This window comes from Podarcis vaucheri (assembly GCF_965113315.1).
Source record: "Podarcis vaucheri genome assembly, chromosome: 5".
NCBI lineage: Eukaryota > Metazoa > Chordata > Lepidosauria > Squamata > Lacertidae > Podarcis > Podarcis vaucheri.
In genome coordinates this window covers 66,252,030-66,279,851 of record NC_138763.1, presented here as the reverse complement: position 1 = coordinate 66,279,851, position 27,822 = coordinate 66,252,030, and the positions used below count along the sequence as shown (strand labels likewise).

At 43.0% G+C, this 27,822-nt stretch overlaps 1 protein-coding gene and 2 long non-coding RNA genes across 3 annotated transcripts in view; 2 read left to right on the top strand and 1 right to left on the bottom strand.

Annotated features, from left to right (window-relative positions):
* The first annotated feature begins 643 nt into the window (after positions 1-643).
* LOC309532803 lies at positions 644-15,523 on the top strand. The gene is made up of 3 exons (XR_014220027.1): positions 644-881; positions 14,853-14,948; positions 15,224-15,523. It is a non-coding gene; the product is annotated as an uncharacterized lncRNA (long non-coding RNA).
* Positions 15,524-21,029: 5,506 nt separating this feature from the next.
* PPP1R3C (protein phosphatase 1 regulatory subunit 3C) lies at positions 21,030-25,596 on the bottom strand. Its single transcript, XM_082222215.1, has 2 exons — positions 25,402-25,596; positions 21,030-23,611 (listed from the first exon to the last, which is right to left on the bottom strand). The coding sequence occupies exon 2, from the start codon at positions 23,608-23,610 to the stop codon at positions 22,666-22,668; it is 945 nt and encodes a 314-aa protein (XP_082078341.1). The 5' UTR covers position 23,611; positions 25,402-25,596; the 3' UTR covers positions 21,030-22,665.
* A 125-nt stretch (positions 25,597-25,721) lies between these two features.
* The window catches only part of LOC309532197, a 28,779-nt gene continuing 26,678 nt past the window's right edge, over positions 25,722-27,822 (top strand). Inside the window, exons 1-2 of the long non-coding RNA XR_014219640.1 lie at positions 25,722-25,827; positions 26,028-26,098. This is a non-coding gene — a long non-coding RNA (uncharacterized lncRNA). The remainder of the gene's footprint in view (positions 25,828-26,027; positions 26,099-27,822) is intronic.

The window sequence follows — 27,822 nt, the reverse complement described above, 5'->3', positions numbered from 1 at the left end:
AGCAAGCCTCTGCGCCTGTATTTTAGACTCCATATCCAGGACTGCCGGTCTTTATTCTCTTCTACATAGAGAACCTTGATGATGTTGTCTCCAGGAAAGGGAGGGGAAAGAAATACACCCTTCCAAAAGAATATCCAGCTACTAGCTATGTGCAGCAACACATCACCTGTGCTTCGCCATCTCTTTACTTACTGCAAGGGCAAAAGGACACCTGGCAACATAAACTGCTTTGTCTCTTTTTAAAACCTCTCTCTCTCTGTGTGTGTGTCTCTCTCTGTGTGTGGTCCCTCCCTGCCCCCCGCCCCCAAAATAAATTTTGTAACACTGGTCTCTTTTTACAACCAGAGTCACAATATTTTTGGGTTGGGGGAGGGACCACAAAAACCCATTTAGTCCAACCCCAATCTCATTATGATATACTGCTTTAAGAACTGTATACTGGTCATTAATCAAAATCCAATGCTTGTTTGCTCAGAAGTAAATGATTAATCCCATTGTGCCTAACTTTGAGGTAAGAATTTTGGATTGTATTGTCAATTTCTCCTCAGCATTCCTTCATGTATTAGCAACTTTCATAGCAGACGATGGTGTTTTTAGTGTGGCAGTGGTCAGCTGGCTCTTCTTAACTTTAGCGTAGGTAATTCTGTGATAGTTTGTTCTTCACTTACGCCAAAGCAAGGCAAACTTTTTTTGCACAGATTGCTATGGATTCTGTTTCTCGATCTGTGCAGCTCTGATCGCTTTGACACAAGGCTTGTTGTCAGCTGCAAGGCAGACTAATTTAGCTACAGAGGATGAGTCAACCTTTGTTTTGTCATTTTTGCCTTTCTGGCTCTCGTACAGCTTCTGACCACAGTTCAGCCGACAACACATTCTTGGAGGTAATTGCAGTCCTGTTAAAGGGAGTAAGGGAAGTTCTGTGGTTAGGCCACAGAAATGTGTCAGGAGATGATCTGCACACTTGCTTCTCAGAACAATCTCATTGATGCTTTAGGGGCTTCTGTATAATAATAATGTCTCACCTGCTCCAATTGAATCTATCCTCCTACTGGGCAAACTAGGCTGGGTATGCTCTCTAAATCCCTAATGCACATTAGAAACATGCTTTCCCTCTCAAAGAATTCTTGGCACTGTAGTTTGTTACGGGTCGCTTATAATTATTACTCTGTGAAAGGTGGACTACAGGTCCCAGAATTCCTTGAGGGAAAGACTCTGTTGCAAATGTGCTTTATAGAGTGTGCACAGCCCAAGTTTCTAGAGTTTGCCACATTTATACCTAGAACTTGCAGACTGCATATTAATAATAATAATAATAATAATAAACTATGCACCGATTCAAGAATGATATGTACTGCAACAATACAAATGCATACCTTTAAGATACCTAGACACTGAGGGGGAAATTAATTTTATGCAAATATCATGGTGCCTTGGTTCTCAAACATAATCCATTCCGGAAGCCTGTTCCAAAGCATTCCAAAACCAAGGCGCTCTCTCCCATAGAAAGTAATGCAAAATGAAAAAAATAACATGAATTAAAGGTTTTGTTTTGTGAAAGATTTGGAAAGAAAGGAGGCGCTCTCTGTGACGCAGCAAGAAATGTGACCCGATATGGACAGGCAGACCTTTGCTGCAAGATAGATGGTCTTAGGGAGGAAGAGCCGTGGATCGGTTATCAGGCTGGGATCATAAATTTGAAAGGGCTGTTATCCTCCTGGAGAGACTAATTATGATGCAGCGGGTCTGGAAAGTTAATGAGCGGACATTTAGACTGTATTTCATCGGGGTGACAAGATGGCGAATGTTGGACTATTGGATTTCTGTGAGAGATCTACGAGAGAGCATTACAAAGCCCACACAGAGATATAAATAAGACTGTTTCTTTCAATCCACTTGTGGAGAGAACTCGGAGGTGACTGAAAAGGAAAATGAGTAACGACAAAGCGTTGAGAAGATGGGACTGAAAACATCATTGTAAACATGAAAGCAGCAGAAATATGGATGATTGGACTCCTGACGATCGCGAAGCATGGGTACCCCCCACAAAAAAATTTAATTTGGAAAACATTTGGACTTTATGATGTGTATTGATACAATATGGACTAATTGGTATGATATGTTTAATTTGGTAAATGGAAACTTAATAAAAATTATTTTTTTTAAAAAAAAGAAAGTAATGCAAAATGGATTAATCTGTTCCAGACTTTTAAAAACAATCCCTAAAACAGCAATTTAACATGTATTTTACTATCTAACGAGACCATTGATCCATAAAATGAAAGCAATAATCAATGTACCGTACTATAAAGTAAATAAAACAGTATTGTAGATGATAAAAATTAAAATTATTATTTCTTCTTACCTGCACTGATGATAGTCGATGTTTGGATGGGAGGCTTTTATCCATTTCCGCAAACACACAATCAGTAGCTGAACAGGGTTCCACATAGTCACAAAAACAAATTAACCGAAAAAGCCTCAAAAACAAAAACGCAAAATAAATAGCAAAAACAAAAGCACCAGACTTAATCCATTCCGGAAATCCATTTGACTTCCAAAATGTTCGAAAACCAAGGTGCAGCTTCTGATTGGTGCAGGCACTCTGGAAACCATAGCCGACAGCCGCATTGGACGTTCAGCTTCCAAAAAGCGTTTGAAAATTGAAACACTTACTTTCGGGTTTTTGGTGTTTGGGAATCAAGGCATTTGAGAACCAATGTGTTTGAGAACCAAGGCATTTGAGAACCAAGGCATTTGAGAACCAAGGTACTACTGCACCATAAAAGTTCTTGGAGTGGGGCATACAGTGGCAAAGCCAAGGGAAAGCTCATTTACTACCGTAACAGCCTTAGAGACCCATAGCAAATAAATGAAACAGAATAAAATCCATTCATAGTATTCACAACAAAGGGCAACACAACCTAAGATCTCAGAGCAAACATTCTCAACAGGAGGGAAACTGGAAGACAATTTCAAGGTAGGGAAAACAGATAGTGGAAAAGAATGGAGCATCTTCCTCCCCACCATTCCTCTCCCAATTTCAGCCTCCCAATGCCACCTTTTATTTTTTTTAATCAAAAGAATGCAGTGCACATCATATGTGGTTTCAGCCTCTGTCACTGGGGCTAAATAGTAGCAATGGTGACGTCCCCCCTCCTTCCTTCCGCTAATATTTTTAGATCCAGCGTTAGCAGTTTATAATTTTGGCAAATTAGTTGAGTATGTGGGTGAAGAATGGGGACAAGGCAACAATAATGCAACAGGTATAATCCTCCATAAATTATACATTGACTTTGGGAAGTGAGTGCCATTCTTGCAGTCAAGTCAGTCTTCGATTTCATAAAGGCAGGTTTGTAAATCTCTTTGGAAATAGACGCAAGCTGTGTAAAGAAGCAAAAAAGTAAATTCTATGTGAATAAGTTTTCCAAGACCAGTTATATACAAAGATGCAGATGAAATGGAGCTTTTTGTTTGTATCGATTTCTGCTCATGCAGGCCTGTGCGTAGATTTAACATTTAATTATATGTCTTGGGGGGGGGGCGTAAAGCCTGCCAAAAACTGTAATTAGATTCCATGTACTGCAGAGATATTTCTGGAGATAATCGTGTGGTGGGAGAAGAAGCAATTCATGCAAGGTCTGTGCCCAAATGTAGATTTATGAAACACAAACTGTAAGGGCAGAGGGACATGTGTGCTATTTTCTGCCATCCGAATGTAATTTATATTTTTGTATGAATATTTTAATAGCATGCAAATATTGCACTCTAAACTGAAGCACCAAACTGTGGATTTTGGGGGTTTGTAGAGATGAATAAAGACAGACAACGAGATGTTTTCTTTCTGAGAGCTTGCGTGTGTGCCAGATGAAAGTGAGAGAGAGAGAGATTCTTCCTCCTCTAGCCTCACAGCATCTCCTTTTATTCAAAGTTACAAAAAGCATGGCCACGAATGTGCCAGTGGCTGATTGGCTCATTACAAGACAAAGAAACTGAAATCCTATTGGCTCATTTGTATGTAAGGCGGGCTTACATAGCTCCATAGATCTTTGGCACATGAAAGACAGAATGTTAGAGCTGTATTTAGACAGGCATATAAGCTCTTAATCCACCTATGACTAAGATTGATAATGTTATGACTAAGGTGTTTACTAATGTTTAGATTGTTATATAAACTCACACAATTAATTATACATTGAGGATTAACACATCATTGTGATTTACACATCATTGTGAACTAAAGGTGAACTAAAGAAGACAAGTGTGGTATGTAAGGAATGCTATACAGAAAGATCTGTGCCAGGCACAGACCTTTAGCCTTGTGCGTGAAAGAGAGGGAGAGAAGCGTGATTGATTATAAACAGGCCTTATAGTCTGTTTTAGAAGCAAAGAGAAGATAGAAATAATTCCCAGAATGCAGGAGGAAAAGAACCAATGTTTTACTATACTAGGCACATAGAAATAACATGTCTACATCTCCTCCTTTTTTTTCTTCTTTGCGAGGTAAGGCAACTAGGTGAATAAAGCAACAATACTTCCGGATTAGTGGTTTGCCATCAAATGCCGGAAATAATACTGCTAGGGTGGATGGGGCAAAAGTACTTCAAGATTAGTGGTGTGCCAACGAATCTCAAAATAATCCTACCCACATCTCCCCTTTTATTTTTGTTTTTTCTTACTGGTGGCGTTGCCATTTCGCACAATAGGCTGCAAGGAGCGCGCTAGGTGGTGGTGGAGGAGAGAGAAGGCGAGAAAAAAGATTTGTAAGGCTAGGAATGCATTGGAGAAAGCAACAAAACAAAATTAATATACATACAATAATAATTACATAAAAAAGGCATTGCGTAGCCAATCGAGATTAGGGAGCCACGCCGTAGACCACAAGGAAAAGGAATCCCAGAGTCCGGAAAATCCGATATCCTTTTTAATGTGATGAGTGAGATTTTGCAAATGAGAAATTTGCCTTTGAACGGCCTTAGAATTGTCAGTGATGTTAAAACAGCACATTTCCTTGAATTGTTCGCAACCATAATGATGTACCATGAGTAGGTAGTCCAAAGTAGATTTCGACCTTAATAAACCGTTGCGAAGTTCAGCTTGCTCTGTGTTGAGAAGATGAAGCGCCTTAGACGTAATATTCAGGGATTTTGCTGCAGAGCAAGCTAAAGAATTAATATTTGCGCTATTACGCACAGCCAAACCTGGAACACCTAAGAGAGAGACAGCTAAAGAGATGTATTCAGACCTGCTAGGGAGAGAGACAAGATCATCACAGTCATCAGACAATTCAACACTACGCTGATGTCTAGAGTAAGAGAAATGATGTTTTTCAGGCAATATGATAGACAGACGGCTTAAACAACAAGGTGTGCCGTGACTAATGTTTGCCGGAATGTAATTGAAAGTGTAACCTGGGCAGGACCAAAACCAGCCTGCTGGCAGTTCTGTGTACTTATATATATAAGAAATGTTTACATAATCAGAGCAATTGAAGTTATTTTTGCCCATTTTCACGCAGTTCTGTTTCGTACAGTTGACCATACGTGCACAAATAGCATTATAAGAGGCCACATATGGTGTTGTCAAATCAATAGCTAAAGGTGGGCGTTCACGCATTTGCGTGCCCCAATTGTGATAGCCTTTATATCCAAGGGTACGAAGTGAATCATTTTGAGGTAGGAATGAGAAAAACCAAGTATCATTCTGTATGTCATGAGGATCATGGCAAACTGGAATGAGACAAGAGCCAAGGATATCACCAATGGCTACTTGCTGAGTAAGGCAAAATGCTGAGACATTGAGCGTCCTTGCAAACGATTCCCATACATTTAACGATGTGGAATCACCAGTAGGAAGAGCTGAAGTAGAGAGAGGCAAAATTAAAATACTGAAAATGAGAATTATCATGGAATTCATATTAAGACAAGCAATGAGGGATAGAAGCTGGTTAGTAGGGCTTGCTTCCAGTTGCTGTTCTCTCCTATACTGTTCAGCTTGTAGAGAGAGCGATTTTATTTGGCCCCACGTCACTGGGGGATTGCGATGTCCCCGCTTACGAGTCCTGGGGGGGCTGGACGTCACATCGCGGGTGATCTGGAGTTGGTGGTTGAATTGAGGCAATGGATCCGGAAGAACCTGTCGCCACGCCATGGTGCAGCCGGATACAACGTGCAGGAACCCACCGAGCACCCTGTGGAGTAGAAACTGCAGCGTAACCCTTACCCCATGTAATCAATTTCACTGGTTCACTCCACTCATTGGAGGGTAGAATTTTATAGCGCACCAGTGGAGCTGGAAGAATTTCCTTTTGCTGGAAATGCTTTTGAAGACGTGTGTAAGATTGGTGATCCTGTATGGAGATATTCAAATGATTAAGAGTAAAGAGTACACTTGACAACCAACTTTCCTTTTCTGAAAGTGAGTTTGGAATGCCTGCTTTCTTTTCCTGCCTGATCAGTGCAGTTTTCAGGGTACGATGAGAGCGTTCAACTATAGCTTGACCTTGAGAATTATAAGGGATGCCAAACAGATGATGAATATCCCAAGTTTCACAAAACTTAGCAAAGCCTTTTGCACAATACGCTGGGGCATTGTCAGTTTTTATAGAATGAGGCTTGCCCATAACTGACATTGCACGAACAAGATGATTGCAAACATGTTTTACTTGCTCTCCTCTTTGAGGCGTAACCCAAAGGAAGCCTGAGAATGTGTCAATACAGACATGCAAAAACTTCCAGGGTGAGAAAGGGGCAAAATGGGTTACATCCATTTGCCACAATTGATTTGCTTCCAGTCCACGGGGATTAACCCCAGGGCTGGGATGGCCAATCTGATTGGAGCATTGAGGACACTGCTGAATAATTGCACGCGCCTCTTCCAATGAAATTTGAAATTGGCGGCTAAGGGCTTTTGCATTTTGATGATGAAAAGCATGACTTTCTATAGGAGAGACAGGCAAAATCTTTAGCAAAGAATCTGCTTTTGCATTTCCATCTGAAATGAAACCTGGAAAAGGTTGGTGAGAGCGAATGTGCACTACAAAGAGTGGGTGAGAACGATTAGAAAGAAGCAGTTGCAAAGACAGGAAGAGACTCAACAAGTTATCATCTAATAAAGGACTTACATAACTGCCTTGCATTCTACATATGACGTTTGAAACATATAAGCTGTCAACAATCAAGTTAATTGGTTGTGAGGAAAAATAATGCAGAGCTTTTACAGCAGCTGCAAGTTCAGAACGCTGAGCAGACTTTTGTGGGAGAGTGTACAGGCTATGCCACTCCTCATTCTGTTGCCAAGCAACAACTCCTCTAGAAGGAGCCCCGTCAGTGAAAACAGTCAGGGCATTCAAAGGAACAGGGGAAATGATAGAAGAGAAAGACATAGGGAATTGCTTGCTCATTTGCAGGCGCGTATCGGGTGGAATATGACAATCCACCTGACCCACAAAATCAGCGAACGCACACTGTAAATCCATGCTCGTGGAGAGAGCTGTTTCCCATTGTTCTAAAGGCATAGGGACAATAATTTGATTACAGTCAATACCAAAAAGATGCTTACAACGTCGTCGTCCCTTGCAAATGAGCTGAGCAAGGAGATCCACTAAAGGGTTTACTGTGTTTCTTGGTGCATGATGTAAATAAAGCCATTCTAGTATATGAACTTTTGTTGGACCTTTCTGAATAATTGCAGCAAAGGGTTGTACAGAATCCGTCATTATGACCAAATCAGGCATAACATTAGGAATCGCTCGATCCACCCAATGAATACGCATGAGTGCTTTCAACTGTGCAACAGTTTTGAGTTGATCAGAGTTCAAGGTGATTTGCTCACCTGGAGATTGATGGCCTTTTAAGGCTGAAAACAGTGGCTTTAGCACTTCAAGAGGGATTGTAAAATAAGGCCTTATCCAATTAATGTTTCCCAGCAATTGTTGCAGTTGTACATATTTCATTGTTTTTGAAACATGAAGTTCTGGGATTATTGGAATAGAGTAACTAGCTATCATTTTATGTCCTAGATACTGAAAGGGGGGAGATTCCTGAACCTTCTCTGGAGCAATTTTTAAACCATACAAAGACAAACTGGTTATTAAATCATGTTTCCAATTAGGGGGAAGGACTGGTGCATAGAAAAGTATATCGTCCGTATAATGCTGAATCTTAAGATGTGGGTACTTAAGACGAAAGGATTGAAGTGCCTTATCCACAAAATATTGGCACATAGTGGGGGAATTTATCATTCCTTGTGGCAGAACCTTCCAGTGATATCTCTCAGATGGTCTACAATTATTTAATTCTGGAATTGTAAATGCAAAAAATTTGCGATCCTTTTCATGCAGGGGAATAGAGAAGAAGCAATCCTGCAGATCTATTATAGCCAATTGATATGAATGTGGAATCATATTTGGATTAGGCATACCACATTGCAAAGGCCCCATGGGTTCAATGATGCTATTTATGGACCTCAGATCGTGCAAAAATCTATATTTCCCATTTTTCTTCTTAATTACGAAGACTGGGCTATTGAAAGGGCTGACAGAAGGTTCTATATGGTCAGCTAATAATTGCTGATCGACCAATTGTCTCAAAGCAATCAATTTCTCTGTAGTAAGAGGCCATTGCGGAATCCATATAGGATCAGTGGACTTCCAAGTAATTGGAAGCACAAACTTACTCATTTATTTGAATCGTTGCTTGTAATTGTTGCAACAAATCTCTTCCCCACAAATTAAGATGAATTTTGAGCACACAGGGCTGAATATATGCAATAACTTCAGAGCTATCAGGCAAAGAGACAGGCAGCCACTGTGCGCTTTTGCAAGAAGCCTGATTACCTCCCACGCCCCACACTTCAGGAGAAGTTTCAAGCGGCCAAGTTTGTTCCCAAAAATTACTGGAAATGACCGAAACATCCGCACCAGTGTCTATCAGACCCTCTAATATTTTTCCATTGATTTTATACTTACGAAGGAGTTTCTCTCTTCCAATACGTTGGGTCACAGCTAGAAGCTGAGGGGAAAAAGATAAAGAGAGCTTGTGCAGATTAGTGTCAATTGCACAAACAACATCAGGTGGTGAAGGCAGCATCACCAAATGAGCAAAGGATTCACCCTTTGTTAACTGCATGGGCATATGGCTCCAAAATTGAACCATGATTGTGCCCACATAGTCAGGAGGCAAGGCACCTGGGATGACATGAATGCCTTGTTTTGCAGCAGAAAATTTAGGTAAAATTAAACCTGTGATATTAGGAGGAAGTGGACCTGCCATTTGGCTGGCCATGATTATGATTTCACCAGGCAATGCAGTGTTTTTGGTCTCTTGATTAATCAAATCAATGGCAAATTCAGAAGGCATATTTTTAGTAACTTTTGCAGCAGCAGAAACCAAAGGCTGACATCTCTCTATTCTTTGGGGCCCGAGAGACTGGGCCCAGTGAAGTTTCCCTGAGACCTACATTGATTTGCCCAATGATAGCCTTTCCCACACTTTGGACATTTTTTGGAAGGTCTGGTCGTGGTATTTGCATTATTATTCTTCTGTGCAGTCCCACCTTGGGCCTTGCACTGCTTTGCAAAATGACCAGGACGGTGACAATTATAACAGTTTCCTGTTGGTCTCACGGAAGCCTGAAGTGCATTGGCAAACAAAGACATTGTATGAGATTGACTCCCTACTTCCGAACACGCTTTTATCAAATCTGCAAGGGAATATGTTGAACGGCTTATGATTGATTGCAGCATTTTTTTACAGTCCGTGTTAGAGTTCTCATAAGCCAATTTTTTTAGCAACTCATTCTGAGCCGTTTCATTATCTATCTGTCTACAGATAGATTCCTTCAGTCTATCCACAAATTGATGGTATGGCTCTGTATTCTGCTGTTTAACATTTACAAAAGAACTCAGTGGCTGTCCTGAGACAGGAATTTTACGAAATGCACGCTGCACGCAAGTTGCAGTGCGCTGAAAGTGTGAAGGTGACAACACGGCTTGGGCAGCCAGGGTCTCAAATGGAGGAGCGCCGAAAAGCTGGCTTGCTGTATGCGTTGGATCAGCCAGAGCTATGGCGGCATGTTTAAATTCATTTTCAAAAACTAAAAATTGCGCTGGAGATAACATCATCCTCATCAAATCTTTCCAGTCACTCGGAATCATTGAATAAGAGGTAGAAATTCCCTCTATAATTCCCATTACATAAGAAGATTTAAGACCTGAATCACTAATGGCTTTCCTGAGATCTTTCATGACAGCATAAGGCAATTTTTCATGATAAACTTGTAATTGCTGACCTCCAGGAGCATTTTGATAAGTGAGAGGAAAAATTAATGGCATTTCACCAGCCCATGCAGCTGTTTCTTCCAATGAAAAAAGCCCATCTTGCTTAGCCTGTAAAAGCCCAGCACGGACGGCTCCATATTGTTTTGGCAAAGCAGCATGGTCTAAAGACAAAGAGGAAGGGACAAAGGCATGCTGATTTGCTTGTTTAGGCAGAGAAGGGGGGCCGAGGGGGATGGGGGGGGAATTTGTAAACTGAGACGACGCAGGAGCAAGGGAAGGAGAAAAGGGAGGGGGATTTTGGCTAGGTGATGAAGGAGACAAAGGAGGCAAAATCAGAGGGTATGGCGGGGGGGAGGTTTCTGCAGTTGCCAGCAATGGAGAAATTGAAAGAGAAGATTGTTCTAATTTTGCTATGGCGTTAGCACACTTTTGCCATGTGAGTAGGCAGCTGATTTGAGCACGTGGCTCAGAAAATAAAATTTTGCCGATTTTCTCCCATGTGCTAATTTGCAATGAGCCTTCTGCTTGATAAAAAGGACATTGATGATTTATTTCCTGCAGTAGCTGTTCAATCTCTTTTAGAGAAATTTGAACCTTGTCTATTGTCTGTCTTACTAACGAAAGAAGCTCTTTCGCGTGAGCCTTTTGCACCTTACTTAAATCCCCTCCCATACTAACGAATTAAGCGCTTTAGACTTTTTCCCAGTCGGGTTAGTATGAGGAATGCTTTTGGCTCTAAAGGGATCTCTATTGGGATCTGATTACTTACCCTTCTTCAGGATCACGTCGGGGTCACCAGATGTGGATTTTGGGGGTTTGTAGAGATGAATAAAGACAGACAACGAGATGTTTTCTTTCTGAGAGCTTGCGTGTGTGCCAGATGAAAGTGAGAGAGAGAGAGAGATTCTTCCTCCTCTAGCCTCACAGCATCTCCTTTTATTCAAAGTTACAAAAAGCATGGCCACGAATGTGCCAGTGGCTGATTGGCTCAATACAAGACAAAGAAACTGAAATCCTATTGGCTCATTTGTATGTAAGGCGGGCTTACATAGCTCCATAGATCTTTGGCACATGAAAGACAGAATGTTAGAGCTGTATTTAGACAGGCATATAAGCTCTTAATCCACCTATGACTAAGATTGATAATGTTATGACTAAGGTGTTTACTAATGTTTAGATTGTTATATAAACTCACACAATTAATTATACATTGAGGATTAACACATCATTGTGATTTACACATCATTGTGAACTAAAGGTGAACTAAAGAAGACAAGTGTGGTATGTAAGGAATGCTATACAGAAAGATCTGTGCCAGGCACAGACCTTTAGCCTTGTGCGTGAAAGAGAGGGAGAGAAGCGTGATTGATTATAAACAGGCCTTATAGTCTGTTTTAGAAGCAAAGAGAAGATAGAAATAATTCCCAGAATGCAGGAGGAAAAGAACCAATGTTTTACTATACTAGGCACATAGAAATAACATGTCTACACCAAACGAATTCCCCAATAGAGCAACTGCTACAAATGATCACAACTTAATACTGCAGAATTAATATAGGACATCTTCTTTCTCCCATTATCAAGGAATAGGCTAATCTCCAACATCCTAAACATTTCTGCTTACATATCCATCTTGCAACATTCAGCAGTGGGCTCTTTCTGTGGTGTGAGCATAGTATAGTGTTTTCTGGTGGCATGTACTGGAGGAGTCAAATGAGCTGTGCCCCTGGCACGTGTCTGTTCAGTTGTTTTATTATTAGACTGTAAATGTACAGGGTAAGAACCAAAGAAATGTTTGTCAAATTGAGGAGCTGCATAACTCCATGGCAATCTGCTGCAACGCACTTTTATTTAAAAATCATGTGTACGATCACTTCCTTGCAAGGTTCTTATACACACACACACACACACACACACACACACACACACACTATATCCTTGTTCCAAATATAGGCTCGGTGTTGAGGGATACCTTTTCTCCTGCATGTGGCAGCCTCTTATGTGAATTGAATGATGGTAAACAACATCGCACCCTCTGCTTATGGTGGGACCCTTAAGATGGTCAATTTGCCATGAAAATGGAGCTCCCTGATTAAGGGCAGAAAACAGACACCACTAGCAGACAGGGATTGCAATTTACAACCCAACAGGGGGAGCTGTAGCAATGATGTAAAACTCTGAGCAACGACTTAAGCAAAGAATCATTGGGTCTAGTGCACTGAAGGAGGGCAGTGTTGGAACTCTTAATTCCATATAGGTCCAGCGGTGGAGCAAGTTAATCAGGCGCCTGGGGCGGTGCGCATGCCCTGCATCCAGGGCGGGGCCAGCCAGCCATGGGTCAGGGCCAGCTGCCCATGGGGGCACTGCGGGGCCTCCGAGGAGCCTGCCTGCCTCCTCCCACTCAGCTGCCCTACAGCTGAGGGGGAGGCAATGGGCGGACTGTTTGGGGCAGTGTGGAGTCTGTAGGCACTCAAGCCACCGTGTCACTCCCAGGAGAGACTCGTGCCTCAGGTGCGCTGCAGGCCCCGTGGTGAGTGCTGCCCACCATTTTGTCACCCCTCCTCAGTAGGGACACCCGGGACAGGCCTCACCTACCACACACCCCTTGCTACGCCCCTGTATAGGTCTCCTCTAAATCATGGATAATTTCTGTTGTTATATTGTATTTTATGTTGTGAACTGCCATGAGCTCTACAGATGAAGGGCGGTATAAAATAGTAATAGCAATAGTAATAGTTAAGGAAAAGGTAAAGGACCCCTGGACGGTTAAGTCCAATCAAAGGCAACTATGGGATGCAGTGCTCATCTCGCTTTTCAGGCTGAGGGAGCCGTGTTTGTCCACAGACAGCTTTCTGGGTCATGTGGTCAGCATGACTGAACCACTTCTGGCACAACAGGACACCATGACGGAAACCAGAGTGCACAGAAATGCTGTTTACCTTCCCACCGCAGTGGTTCCTATTTATCTACTTGCACTGGTGTGCTCTCGAACTGCTAGGTTAGCAGGAGCTTGGACAGAGCAACAGGAGCTCACTCCGTCATGCAGATTCAAACCGTCAACTTTCTGATCGGCAAGCCCAAGAGGCTCAGTGGTTTAGGCCACAGCGCCACCCGCTTCCCTTAATAATAGTAATAATAAGCCCCTCCCAACTGTCCGCTTGAGGCAGTTGCCTAACCAAGCCTCCTGGTTTTACTCCACATTTGTAAAATAACTGCAAGGAAGGGGAGAAAGACAGCATCAGTGAAGTGAACTCATATCAGTGTGTCTGACCCATGAGGAATCGGGAAGGCTGTCATCACTTAAGCCTCAAGTTTTAGACCTGTTGGGTAAATTTCAGAGATAGGAACTCTTAGCTCATGCCACACGAAAAGTTGCTGAGCTCATGAAACTCTAGAGATCTAATGAGCTCCTGCTCTTGACATTGTTTTCTACTTATAGTAACTGGATGATGTCCAAGTGCCTTATCCCCTTTGCTGCTGCAATTCTATGCTCCACCGAGAACTTGGCTTGGAAGAGACTCTGCATTCCTTTCTGACTCCCCTCACAGACACTCAGCTCAGGGCTCAGAATAAATCCAGCAGCTATTAACACTTTGCAGTCTCTGTGTCTGCTTTCCCTCTTTTTAAAACAATCGTCTGTCAGCAGGGTGACCTGTGAGGGAAGCCTGTGCTCCCCTTGCTAGGTTGGGGTGAAGGCACTGCCAGCTTCTTTCTCCAAAGTGCAAGGGAGTCTGGCCACTTGCGGTGTTTTCCCTGGGATTGATTTAAAGTCCAGTTGCCTGCAGTAGCCCCCCATGAGATGGTTCCGGACTGAGAACCACCATTAAAACTGATATTTCCCCAGTGTTTTCATACAGTTGCATTTCATAAGCCTGAATGAAAGCATTAATACAACAATTGGTAATATGAATCACTTAGTTGGTGAAATCTACGAGTGTGTGTGTGTGTATTCTTTATAAGATTTTAATCTAAGCTTTCCTCTCTAGCTGTATGCTCAGGCTTTTGGCTCTGAATTTAGATCATAATGTGGTATGAGTTATGGCCTGGTTTTTTGTGTTTGCCCTTTTAGTATTGTTGATGGATGAATGTTTTTATATACGTTGTTTTGGGATGTTCTTTGTTTTAAGTCACTTTGAGACATTTCATAAAAAGTGAAGAATGAGTATACAGTGGTACCTCAGGTTAAGTACTTAATTCGTTCCAGAGGTCCGTACTTAACCTGAAACTGTTCTTAACCTGAAGCACCACTTTAGCTAACGGGGCCTCCTGCTGCCGCTGCACCGCCGGAGCAAAATTTCTGTTCTCATCCTGAAGCAAAGTTCTTAATCTGAGGTAATATTTCTGGGTTAGCGGAGTCTGTAACCTGAAGCGTATGTAACCTGAAGCGTATGTAACCTGAGGTACCACTGTAATAAATAATTCTTCGTTAAGTGAAGAAAGGCCTAAATGGTCGTAGTAGTGTGAGAAGGGGCAGGTGATCTAGATAGTTGTCCACATTTTTCATTGGAGAGCTAACATATCTAACTGTGTACCGTACTGTAATAAAGAAAGAAAAGCTGGATATTCTGTTTTTCAGACAAAATAGATTTGCCATGTCACAGAGAATTTACAGCGCTAACTTCCTAGAGGGGAAGGAAGAACATCACATGGATCTTTGAGGTCAGAATCCTTTGTATGTACTTCTCAAAGGATGCATACCTATGTAATGGAAAACTTTCTCACTGTCCACTGCAGAATGTTATCACTGTGAGAGTGTAAATGTGGAGATAAATGAGAGTAAATGCAGAGATGGGCATGGTATACACATTCCAAACACTTAGACAGGCTCTGATACATAGACTAATTTGGAAGCTCTCTCATGTTTTTCCTTTGCCATTGAACTGATATAGCCTGTCACACAGAGGGATGAATGAATGAAGGATGATATTGTCCCTTTTTCCTCACCAGCCTTTTAGCACGTTGGCGAGAGAGACAAGAGTCCCACTGACCTGTGTCCAAACCTTGAGTGTGATGAGACCTTTAAAAAGAAGAAAGAGAACATCACCACAGGACCTAACCTGTATTGGGAACCAAGGAATTTAACATCCTCTTACCATCAGCATAAGGAACCAGGGGGTTTCCCATAAGTCTGCTGGTATCTTCCTCTTTCTGCACCATTGTTGCTGTTTCGCCTATATAAGGAGCCACACTTGGAGAATTCTAGCAAGTTGCTAGAATGTAGGATATCATTAAATAGCTTTAAAGAAAGATCACAGCAGATCACTGATATTTGGCTTCTGCAACAACGTGACACTGGAAAACATGTCAAACTATTTCCCACCGCTGGGCAGCAAAGTTACAGTTTAGCCACATGTGTGACGGGGCAACACAGGGGATGAGGAATGGAGCTTTCTGTAGGTGGAACATGTTGAAAAGGGGGCTTGGTGTGAGAAGGTTGAAGAGTTCTCCTTGCAGCTGCTGTTGGTGTGGGAAGCATCTGAGATCCAGAAATTGCTGGCAGGGAAGAAAGGCAGAGTACTTGGCTCATTTTATGCTCAGCTTCATTGGGACCCGCTACAGGAATATCACAAGGGGCTATTTAAAGATACCATCCACCTACCATCCAAGTAGGAAAAACTTGTCATCATAAAGATCCTGGCCACCAGAGTCCTATCCCTTCTTATTCAGTAATGAACTTGGGAAAGGTCACACAAGCTTAATGGACAAGTTGGCTGCTGTGGGTGACTTTAGACAAGTTCAGCTGACTCACAAGCTGAGACGGGGATCTAGACACCATGACACACACACACCCTAAGCAAGGCTGCTGTAGTGCAGTCTACATGGGGCTGTCTCTTGGAGACTGCTCAGAAAGAGTGGTTCATTCATTCATTCATTCATTCAATTTGTATGTCACTTTTCCACACACAAAAATCATGTTGAAAGTAGCTTACAACAAAGAGTGCTTCCTTCACTTTCCATCTTCCCACTTTTGCTTCCAGTTTCTTTGCACCTTCCAGGTCAAGGTCTGGGTATAGTTACACACAGCCCAGCAAGATTCTGGCAAATGAGCCTCATTTCTTCATTCAGGTGCTTCTGTTGTGGTTCCTGTTCACTATTATTGCTACTCAGAGCAACATTTGGATGAGAAACAAAATATGAAGGAGCTGACACCTAAAATGCCCACCCCTGGCCATTCCCCCCCTCCCAACACATGCACTTAAGTAGAATCATAGAACTGTAGAGTTGAAAGGGACCCTGGTGATCATCTAATCTAACCCCCTGCAATGCAGGAATATCCAGTTATATCCATATGGGGATCACATCTGCAACCTTGGCGTTATCAGTACCAGGCCCTAACCAACTACGCGATCCAGGCCTCAAGGAGCAATACTGGTTTTAGCTAGTGTGTGTGTGTGTGTGTGTGTGTGTGTGTGTGTGTGTAATGTTCTAGATTATAGACTTCTCCTTGAAAGACTGTTTTTTTATCCCGGTCCCAGACATCTCTCCTTGCACCTTAACTTCCGAGTCATTTGCTTAAGCCTTAAGACCACAGCTGCTTGCAATGCTAAGCATGCTTACTTGAAAGCAAGTTTCATCGCAATAAATGAGAGCAACTTCTGAGTCCAAAAGAAGCACACGCTCAACTAGGAAACGGTTCCTTTTTCCCCCATTCCTGTTGGAAGCGAACAGATTGAATTGAGGAGGTGAGGTGAGCTATGCCTTTTCCTGCATGCCAGGCTTGACTCCAACCCCCTTGGATTTCTGCCTGCCATATTTTTACCCCGTTCTTCTCCCTCTCTCTGGCTATGTGCGCAATGCGGAGGAAGTGCCTGATGCTTGGCAATCAGCGTGGGAAGATTGGAACTGGTGGCGAGTTTTAATACAGCGCTGTGGAAACCATCCAGAGACTCTTGTCTGCCGCTCCCCCATTGTTCTGTCTCATGCTACACACGTCACCAATTTATGAGGGTACAAAGACACTTAATTTAAGCCACGGCATGAATGAATTTCCCCGCTAAGGGAGAGAGACCACGAGAGAAGGGGCAGAAAAAAAGAATGATTTGTGGCATCCAAAGTAGCTGCTGTGCAAAATCTCAGGGAAGGGAGCTTGAAAGCACTAGGCCAGGCTCTGCTGGGGGGGAGGGAAGGCTGAGCCCCACTGATTTTATAACAAATTACCCACAAGGACTAATTTTACCTCATGACTCAAACTGAATTGAACAAAAATAGGTAGCACCTAGGTTTTTATTAGGCGTTGAGGGTCAAAGATCATTTTAAATGCTTAAAGCTTAAATGGGAATGGGAAATAAAAGTAAATACGTAGCTACTCCCACTGGATGTTTCTAAGTCTGTGGGAATTTGGGGCTAATACTCCTAAAGCATTGTTTACTTCTTCTCTCCTCTCCTCCCGTTGTTCAGTCCCTGCTCCTGCCAACCTAGCAGTTTGAAAGTACGTCAAAGTGCAGGTAGATAAATAGGTACCGCTCCGGTGGGAAGGTAAACAGCGTTTCCGTGCGCTGCTCTGGTTCGCCAAAAGCGGCTTAATCATGCTGGCCACATGACCCGGAAGCTGTACTCCGGCTCCCTCGGCCAATAAAGCGAGATGAGCGCCACAACCCTAGAGTCATCCCCTACTGGACCTAACAGTCAGGGGTCCCTTTACCTTTAGATTTCACAGGGGTAATCCTATAAACAGGCTTTTCCCAGGAAACTACACAGATAATGCATACCTAACTACTCTGCTCATCACCTTGTTAACAGACAGTTACCTTGAGCATCTGAAGAATTTTGCTTCACTATGCTTTTGCATACATTAATAGTGAAAAGCACTTGCTGATGGCCAGTTTTGTGTGTGTGTGTGTGTGTGTGTGTGTGTGTGTGTGTGAACGAACCTATTTCTAAAAACTCAAGTATAGCAAAGCTGGGGTGGGTGGGAGAGGAATATCTATGTTTGTTCAATATAGTATGAGAAATGCAAACAGTACAAATCTCCCCCTTGTTAAAGGGAAAAAGGTAATCAGACTGTGGAGAGGAAAATCTGGAATGTATTTCTAAGGAGGGAAGATAATTTTACATAGAGAACAGTCACAGCAGGAGGATATATGGTATGAAGTATCAGCATTCAATGCTGCCCAAGTTTGGGGTGAAGTCTCTGAAATGCATCCTTGGGTCTACTATTTCCAGCTGTTTTCAATCAGCATAATTAACAACTGAGTCTATTCATCTGTTTAAAAAAATGAATGAACTGCTTGAAGCGTAATGCATAATCTCATGTCATTGCTGTCCCAAAGTGTGGCCCATGCACACAGTCCCTCCAACTTATGCAAAGCAGCAGAAAGAATTATCAGGAGGAAACAGACTCCTAGAAAAGTCAGTGCCAGTCTTTGTTTGATTCTTCTCCAAAAGGTCTCTGCTTCAATGTAAGACTTGTCACAAGCTTATTTTAATACAGTGGTAAAGAGCCCTGCATTTCTGAAGCCACAAGGCATGCACAGACAAATAGCATAACTCTCTTCTCTTAAAAGCCAGCACAAAAATGAAATGAAAACTTTGAGAGGTTCTTTCTGTCTGAGAGGCACCCTCTGAGATGTTCTTATGGTTGTGTGATTTTTAAATCCATGAGAGCAATTTTGTTAATAGTTTTACCTTGAGGCATGAAAAGACATTTGGTAAACAAAAAGGCTTTGAACAAAAAGCTTAGACTTTGAGAGGAATTGTAAGGGCATTGCAGATAATGAAATGTCCTGACTGTTAACAACTTTCCATTGAAATGGGGGGGGGGGGGACGCAGCAAAGGATAGCCTGGACTCTTTTAATCGTTTTCTGTGAAAATAACATGTTGCCTTTGTGCATTTAGAGCCTAACAAATAGAAAGCAACTTCTTCTTCTTCTTCTTCTTCTTCTTCTTCTTCTTCTTCTTCTTCTTCTTCTTCATTTGTTGACAACCAATGTTACTATGAAGGCAACAAGACATTTCACTTCTGTATACTGGATTTGCTTACCAAATAAATGCACATCAAGGGTTCACCTCATTCAAAAGTGAAGTTCATATTTTTGCATCTGATGATGGAGGTTGATTCTAGTCCACAAAATATTGTGCCATAATACATTTCTTAGGGTTGTAGCCAATGTTGTGTGTCCAGAGTTCCACTTGCACAACAGAACTTCTCCTTCTTCTCCTTTCCTTGCAGGTGCACAACATTTGCTCCAGAGGATCTCCTTGACCCTTTGGAACAGATTTGGAGGATGGGAAGAGAAGAGGGGAAGACGTTCTGTTGTGCAAGTTGAAGTCGATATCGAAAGTCACTGAGGTTGAGGACAAAAAATAGGGACATATTTTCCCTCTCTCTCTTCTGATAGAGGTTATCCTACAGGGCGACCCAAACTGGGCCTAAACCCCATTGAAATGGATCTCAAAAAAAGTACCGTATTTCCCCATGTATAAGACGCCCCTTATTTTGGGGGACTCAGATTTAAGAAAATGGGAGACACTATCCGTGTATAAGACACCCCCTAATTTGTCACAATATTTTTTAGGGGAAAAAACTAGTCTTATACATGGAAAAATACGGTAAGTTTCTTTCAAGAGTGCCTGAATAAAGTGCTTTGGGGCAAGGTTTGTGTTTTTTGAGAAGGCCCAAAAAACCTACCCAGATCCTTTGCAACAGTGCTATATCTAACAGATAACTCTACATTATTTGGAAAAAAGGCTTGGTAGCCAAGCATCTCAAGGCTAATCTACTTAAGCAAGATATTGTTTGCTTATCAATTATTGCAGCTGACTGAAGTTCCTAGTTATCAAATAACCTATATTAGTAATTTAAAAATCCAGGCGACATATGCCTAGTCATATAAGCAGAAAGGAGGAGGGGAAACTGTATTAAAGAATGATCCAGCCTTTGTTTGCATTTGCAAAGGGCAGGGTGCAGAGATACTGATATATGCAAACAGAACGATTCATGTACCACCCACACTCAGCTACCAGGGCATGCACACAATGCATGCCATTTCATTGATGCACCAGACATGCTATTGAACACCAGACTGTGAGACTCCCATAGGAGGGCACACACATACTCTCAGCCCTAGAGCAGGGAATCCAATCTAGCAAGTTTGCTGACATGAGAAAGCATGGACATGGGGGATACTGGAGCTTGTGTGTTTGTGTGTGTCCTCTGTATACCCAGCAGCCATCTTCATATGCAGCATCATAGATGGATAGATGACAGAACGTAAGAGCATGACAAAGTGAGAATGTGGGCAGGGGCAGAGGTAGGGGGTGCGGACCACCCTGGGTGTCTTCGCTGAGGGGGAGGTGACATTTGGCAGTCGTGGGTGGGCATCGCGCCAAATGTCCGCCATTGGTGGCTCCCTCCGTGCCCCGCCTCCCTTGGGAGCACGCCCACCCTGGGCAGTGCAAGCATATGCTCTGCCGCTGAATGTGGGGAACTGTGGAAGGGATTATACTGCAGGTACAGCCAGGGGTGTTGACGTATTGGAAGCTTTGTGGGTTAAACAGTAGCTTTTAACTGTTCTCTGCTCTTCAGCAGCACACAGAGTCATTAGCTGATGATTAGGAGTTCTGGAAGAGGGAGGTCTTAGATATGGCCAACAGCAGGTGGGAATATATCCCCTGGGCTTCTTGTTTGTTTGTTTGTTTGCCACCTGATTCTGCCAATGACTGAACAACCCAGTGAATCCCAGCTTATACCTTTCTCTCAGCTAAGGCCATGCTATGATGTTCAAGTCCTTCCCAAGAAAGAGATTGCCACAATTATCAAAACACAATTTATTTTTTTAAGTGAACTGTTTACACAGTAGTGTGGTACAGTGGGGGGGCCAGGTGGAGAAGAGGCTTTTCCCTTTTTTGCGATACAAATTCCATGTCAGTACTGGTGGAACAAACAGTATAATGATGTGATTTGCATTTTCCATAGACACCACCACTACAAAACAGGTTAAGTGAACACAGAGATATGTACACACACTCCTATTCCGGCTGGCTTTTTCGTATACAGTCCGTGCCAAAATTACACTATTATTTACAAAATGCTAGATATCTGGGGAAGATTAAAGACTACCATTCACAACAACAGCTTTCTGTGTCTGTAACGGCTACAAAAAAAATGAGGTATGAGAAAGTGTATAGAAAACTATTTCTATTTATGTGCAAGATGCATACTGTTATTTTAGACCAATTAGCTTGAGAAGTGCAGCTACGTTATTACCCCTTCAATATGAAGGACTTTTAAATTGCTTAGCTTTATTTTACTGTTGTGAAGAGCTATTTCTTGGAGAAGAAAAATATTACTAAACTCTACAACAAGCAAGATAATAGGAGAGTTTGTCTCTACACTGAACAAGGCAAGTTGAGCAGCCAGTGTCTACAGGATTAAGGCATTTCATTCTGTCTCTCTTCAAAACAAAACCGTGCAATCACAGGAAACCCTGTGTGATTATTTTTGTTTTTTTAAGGCATAGCCTTTGTGTACATAGGATGAAGATCTACCTGTGAAGTGCGGTTGCAAAATTAGCTTACTGTTTGGCAAGTTGAAAGACAAGATTCCCGAAATCAAGTCTACAGCTTTGCAGGGGCCTATTTACATGAACAGTTCCCCAGCCCCTTATGCTTTTCACACTTCCTCTCACCCCCTCCACACATATCTAAGCCTAAAGGTCAGAAATTCAACAGATGCAGCTTTCCCCACTGCTGTAATTCACTGATGGGGAAAGTGCTGTCTGTTAGAAGTGCTGCCTGTCTGTACAGCTCTTACAAGGCACACTGCTTCTTGCTGTATGCTTTACTTTTGCCCCTACAGTACACCATACCCCTTTCCCTTTCCCTCTCTCTCTCTCTCTCTCTCTCTCTCTCTCTCTCTCTCGCCACTTCATTCCCACTTAAGGCCCCTTTTCACCACAATCCTAAATACCGAATTGTATTCTTGCCAAGACCTGCTTTGTCTTGACTCAGGTTTGGCAGTTCCGCCTCTCTCACACAATCTCCGCTACAACTTAAAAAGTAGGCACGAGGTTTTTTTGTGTGGCTACCTCTGCAACATCCTCCTCACACAATCACAGCTTCCCAAAAAGCCACCACACACACTATTACTTCTTCACAAACTTCTCTGCTGCCTCCTAGTTAAGGCAAGTGGACAGCAAGTTAATGGTATATCAATCACTCGTTTTCTACATTAGGAGATGTTCTCACAGAAATTAATGTTCTCTCTCCCTCCCTGCTGAAGTCCAAGATGTGGCTGGTAGTTTTTTGTTTTTAAATGCAAATGCATAATGTTCACAGTCATTTTCCCTTTTAAAAAAAGTAGTCAGCCTACCCTTCTAGGTGGCTTGCTAATGCTTACTGAGAAGTTTAAAGTTAGGTGGCAACAGATGCCTCTGAGTTTTATTATCATTCACCAATATGGAGACAAGCTTTCAATCCTGCTCCAGCTTTGCCATTCAGGGAAGAGGCCATTGGCTATCCGAGGGCTACCCAGCTGTTCACAGCCTGCCTCGTGCCCTTTTCTTGCCGGTTTGAGAGTCACACAGCCTTTCCTGGGAGACGGCACTTGGACTCCATCCGACTTCCATTCTGCATGGACAATCTTGTAGTTCTGTCCATCGTTATTGTCCCAGAATGTGTGCTCGTCGCTTTGGTAATACACGCAAAACTCAATGTTCTGCTCAGCGGCAATGACTGGAGGCAAGTCAATAGCAAAGGAGAAGGTATCGTTGTCAGAGTCTCCATACACGTTGTTCATGTAGACGCAATTTATGTCGGAATAGGTTTTCCACGAATCATAGGTGACCCGAATCCGCACCTTCTTCTCAAAACTCACATTTTTCACTTTCACAGTCCCCGAAACAGCCCTTTCTTGGAGGGTGCAGTTCTCAAGACACACAAAGTTCTTCTGTAAATGGTTCCGGAAGTCCAAGTAATCCGCCGAAGGCTGTGCGAAACCCAGAATCAAGTTCTTTTCCTCATGTAGTTTTAAGCCAGCAGTTATGTCTTCAAGGTCTAGCAGGTCAAACTGAAGATCCCACCCTGGATTCTCCTGAAACTCAGAGAAGACATGAATGGCAGTGAGAGAGAGACCTTTCGAGTCTGCAAAGACGACTCTCTTCTTGGCTCGTCCGGCAGAGCGCTTCCAGTCACTGTTTTGGGACTCAGTTTCACGTTTCACATTTAGGCACGGTCTGAGAGGCTTAAATCGATCCACAAAGTTCCTTCTCTGATATTCGTCAAGTGGGTTGAGAAAGCTCTTCACAGGTGGCGAACGAGCCAAGCATATTCTCATGGCCACATCTACAGGCATAATAGAACTGGATAGGGGCCTTGGGTCCAAGACTTCTATCATTCTGCAACGTAAACAAAAATCAATTAGGCTTGCATTTGTACCGGAGGACATGCGCTGGAGGGAAGCCTCTGCAAAAGGCTCCCTTTGCTTACACTCACCGTCGTTCATAATTCATCATTCGCTGGCTGGGAGGCTGTAAATAATTCAGTCACAAGCAAGATTAGCCAGAACAGTGACTGGCAGCCAGATGCGGAACTGATGAAATAATAACACCCTATTCAGAACACTTGGATGAATTCCACATGCCATTTTGAGTCAGCCACGTTTTTAAATTCATGTTTGCTTTGCACCTATGAAAGCTTTTTGTATTTGTTTTATCAATAAAGCTCAGAGCAGGAGGAGTGCGCAGAATAATGTTCTTAGATTGCAGATTCATACTTGGAAGGTAATCACGGCTCCCAATGCACAAGGAAAGAAAAGCATGCCTATCCTCTTTTAAAATTATAAAAAAGCATCTAAGTAACATTCATGAGAAATAATTCCTTTTTAAATCCCTTCTATGGAACCTCTTATGTACCATACAGACAACATTTTCATGATGCTTCCTACAACCCTGTTTTTTAAAAATATATGTAGGTGGCATCCAACTTATAGCACAATCCTAACCCATGTCTACTCAGAAGCAAGTCCTATGAAATAAGTAAGGCTTGTTGCCAAGTGAGTGGTGCTATGACTGCAGTTTTAGTCATACTCAAGAGTAGACCCAGTGAGAGGAATCGTTTGTACTGGGTCTGCTCTGAATATGACTTAATCAGATACATCCCTATTCATCCATCTCTGAAGCAATTCAATAGTTAAATACATTAAGAGATCTCGTTAATTTCTCTTGTGTACATTACATACAGGAAGCCAGCTATTCCTCCCAAGTACATTTCTTGTAGGCAACTATAGTTACTTATAAGAGTCTTAAAGTAATGCAGAGGGTTATAAGAGGAATCACTTAAGACTACAATAGTTGGCGCCTGTGGCGTGAGAGAAGCCTTATTTTACTGCAGCTTTCCCACAAGCTCAGAGGAGACCGTTTAGGCCTAAGCAAGTACAAATCAACGTTATGAGGAGTCCAGCGATGAGGCTATTGGAATTTTCTAGACTCCTGGGAGGAAAGTTTCAAAGCATAGCTATTTATGTGGCTTTTCATGAACACCACCCCTCTGTTGGCCCGGGAGGACAATGACAGGATGACTCCCAATTCTGACAAGGTTGTAAGAAGCAGAAGAGAATGAGCCCACAGAGCCAAACCCCTTCCCTTCCTTCTCATGCAATCCATTGTCTTTCCACTGCGTTTGCAAGATTAGAAAAGCAGGTATCTTTCCTGAAACCATTTTCTTGCAGAGCTAAGAGGAAGTTTCTGGTCGTTATGCTGAAACAAGCCCTTATTCTACACCAAGAGATTAACTCAAACAGACGAGGGGTGATAGGAGCAAGTTGCTTTGCTGACAGAAAACACGCCAACACCTTCCTTAAGTAGGAGTTAGGTACGGTACAGGATCCGAAACCCCCTCCTGTAAAATGCGGCTTTCCAAAAACGCTTCGTCAGAGAACCTGCGCAAGGTTGCAGCCACAGCGCGACTCATGACGAAGCAAAAATAAAACACCCCGATCCTTCCCAGGCTTGCTCGGAAGCAAGTCCCGCCGCGTTCAGCTCCGAAGCAAGTGGGTGCAGGATTGCAACCTTGCTGAAATCGCCCCCGTTCATTCCTAGGCATGACCTTTCCCCGCTGCAAAGGAACCTCCTTTTCTATATATATATATCTATATATATCTATATATCTGTATGCACAACAGGCTTACCTGCGTTAAATAGAAGAAAGTGGACCCGAGGAGAAGCCCATAAATATGGAGGGACGGTCGTGCAAACGGCAATCGGGGCTTTTCCGTGCGGCTCGACGGAGGAGTAACTTCCGCACGAGGCTTTGGGACTTTTGCTCTCTCTGTGGCTTTAACTCACCCAGTGCGTCCCCCCCGATCCTCGCCCGCAGACTCAGCACCCCGCCAGCCTCGCTCCTGCTGCTTATCAAACGCTGCGCCGTCTGCTCCACGTGAAAGCGCTGCGGAAGCCAATCGCGTCGCAGGCCAGGCGCCTGCCAAGCGAATCAGCGCCGAGCTGCCCGCGCTGGGGGAGGCGTGATAGCTCCGCTGCCAGGAGGTGCCGTGGGATGGGGGCGAAGCATGCGGCTCTGTTGACACAGCTTCCAGCGGGAAGACCCTCGGCTCAAGGTCAGCCCCTGCCGGCGACCCAGGAATTAAGGCAGTTTTTACAAAATATATACCCAAATAGGCCCAGAATGAATTTGGACAATTGGGGGGGGGGGGTTGAACATTGTAGTACATATTGCATTGTTTTAATGGATGCTTCATTATATAGCGCACCTTTCTGTATTTTGTTTTATTTATTTTTCTTCTGTAACTTACTGCAGGACTTCCCCAGCTGCAAGGAAACAGGCCTTTTCTCCTCCTCCCCACTCCATCTTCACAACAACCCTGTGAGGTTGAGGTCAGGTTGAGACATGATGACTGGCCCTAGGTCATTCAGTGACTTTTGTGGCTGGCTGGTTCAAACCCTGGTCTTGGTCTCTACAGCCACAGCTCTAACTCTCCAACAGTTTGACTTCGCCTGCAAAGGCATACTCTTCCGTTGCCTCCTGAGACAGACGGATGCCAACAAAATCACTTCAAGACTTCCATTGGTTGCAGGAAACAATTAACAGATTTAATAAATGTTAATGACATTGCAGCCCAGGTTTGCTGGATAACTTTCACCAGCAGTTTCACATATTCAAAAACATAGGGGACATCTGTGGCAGCCCAAAAGGGGAGGAACAGAAGTCTCTCAGCACCACTGACTGGGATCATCCTTCCAGAAAGGACTGGGGCCACTATAAATTTGTGTCTCTGAGACCCAATCCTGTTGGGCAACCCAGAAGGAGACAGTGGTTGGTGGTACTGAAACCCATTGAGAGGTCCAGAAAAACCAACAGGGTCACGCTCCCCCTATCCATTCCCCAGTCCCCAAGGTGTTTTCTGTCCTATAACCAGGCCAAAAGCCAGACTGGAATAGATGTAAATAATCAGTATCATCCCAAACTGCCTTGAGTGGCGGTGCTTCCAGAGCTTCACTTAATGATGAAAAATTAGACACTGGGTGATCATTGTCCAGGACTGTTCTGTCCACATCTGATTTATTTAACTAAGGATGCACCACCAGCACCACCCTTTTCAGTGCAACAGGTATAATCCCTTCTCTTAAAGATGCAGTAATAACTTCTGACAGTGTGCTGTCCAGACAAGTACGCCTGGCCCTATAGAGCAACGAAAAGGGCCCAGAATTTATTTGTATCTCTTGAATTCAGTCCTGCAAAGACATGTAGAGCCATAACTTTATTCCTTTGATACTCCTATTAAAATTAATAGTACTCTACTACCAAATTTCAGGATTCAGTCTGACTACACCATGTAATTTGGGTGCCCAGGGGCAAAAAGATGCTCCTGCGTCTTTAAGAAAGGCGTAGATCCCTGCGCTTGCCAAAATTCTTTCTTCTAATTAGAGGCATGGGACACTCTGCAGATGAGGAAAGGACCCTTACGCATGTGAACAGGATTGCCAGCAATGCATGCATATAGTTAAGGAAGATTATTATTAAGGAAGAGGAGCTAGACCCAAGCCCTTAGCATGTTTACCTGCTTAGCACATTTTGGAATTTCGTATTTTCTGCCTAATGTATGATGCAGCTCTAGACATTTGCATGATTGTGACCTCAATATTAATCTCATGTTCTAGATCAGTCCTGGAGAACCTTCAGCCCTCCAGATGTTGCTGGACTGTAATTCCCATCATCCTTGACCATTGCCTATGCTGGCTGAGGCTGATGGAATTCTCCAGTATCTGGAAGGCCACAGGTCCTGCACCACTGTTACAGAACATTGGATTTAAGCATACTTACAAGTTAGGAGGCTTTTAGTTTTTGTATTTTGAGGGAGTGGAAATATATGAATCCCTGTGACCCATGTGTGTGGGGTGGATGGATAATAAATCGGCTGGGTGCCTAGTTTCAAAACATGGGACTAGCACATAGAAAGCCCCAGCAGAGTTTAAAATCAAGTCACAACTTGTACAGCAGTAAAGTGTGGAAATAGGCTGTTAAATCTGTTTAAATATCCCATTTAGTTCACTGAAACAGTGGATCTCTTTCTACCCCTCTTATCATTGAACAT

Coding starts and splice junctions, on each gene's coding strand:
- PPP1R3C (XM_082222215.1), bottom strand. CDS start 23,610: ATGATAGAAGTCTTGGACCCAAGGCCCCTATCCAGTTCTATTATGCCT.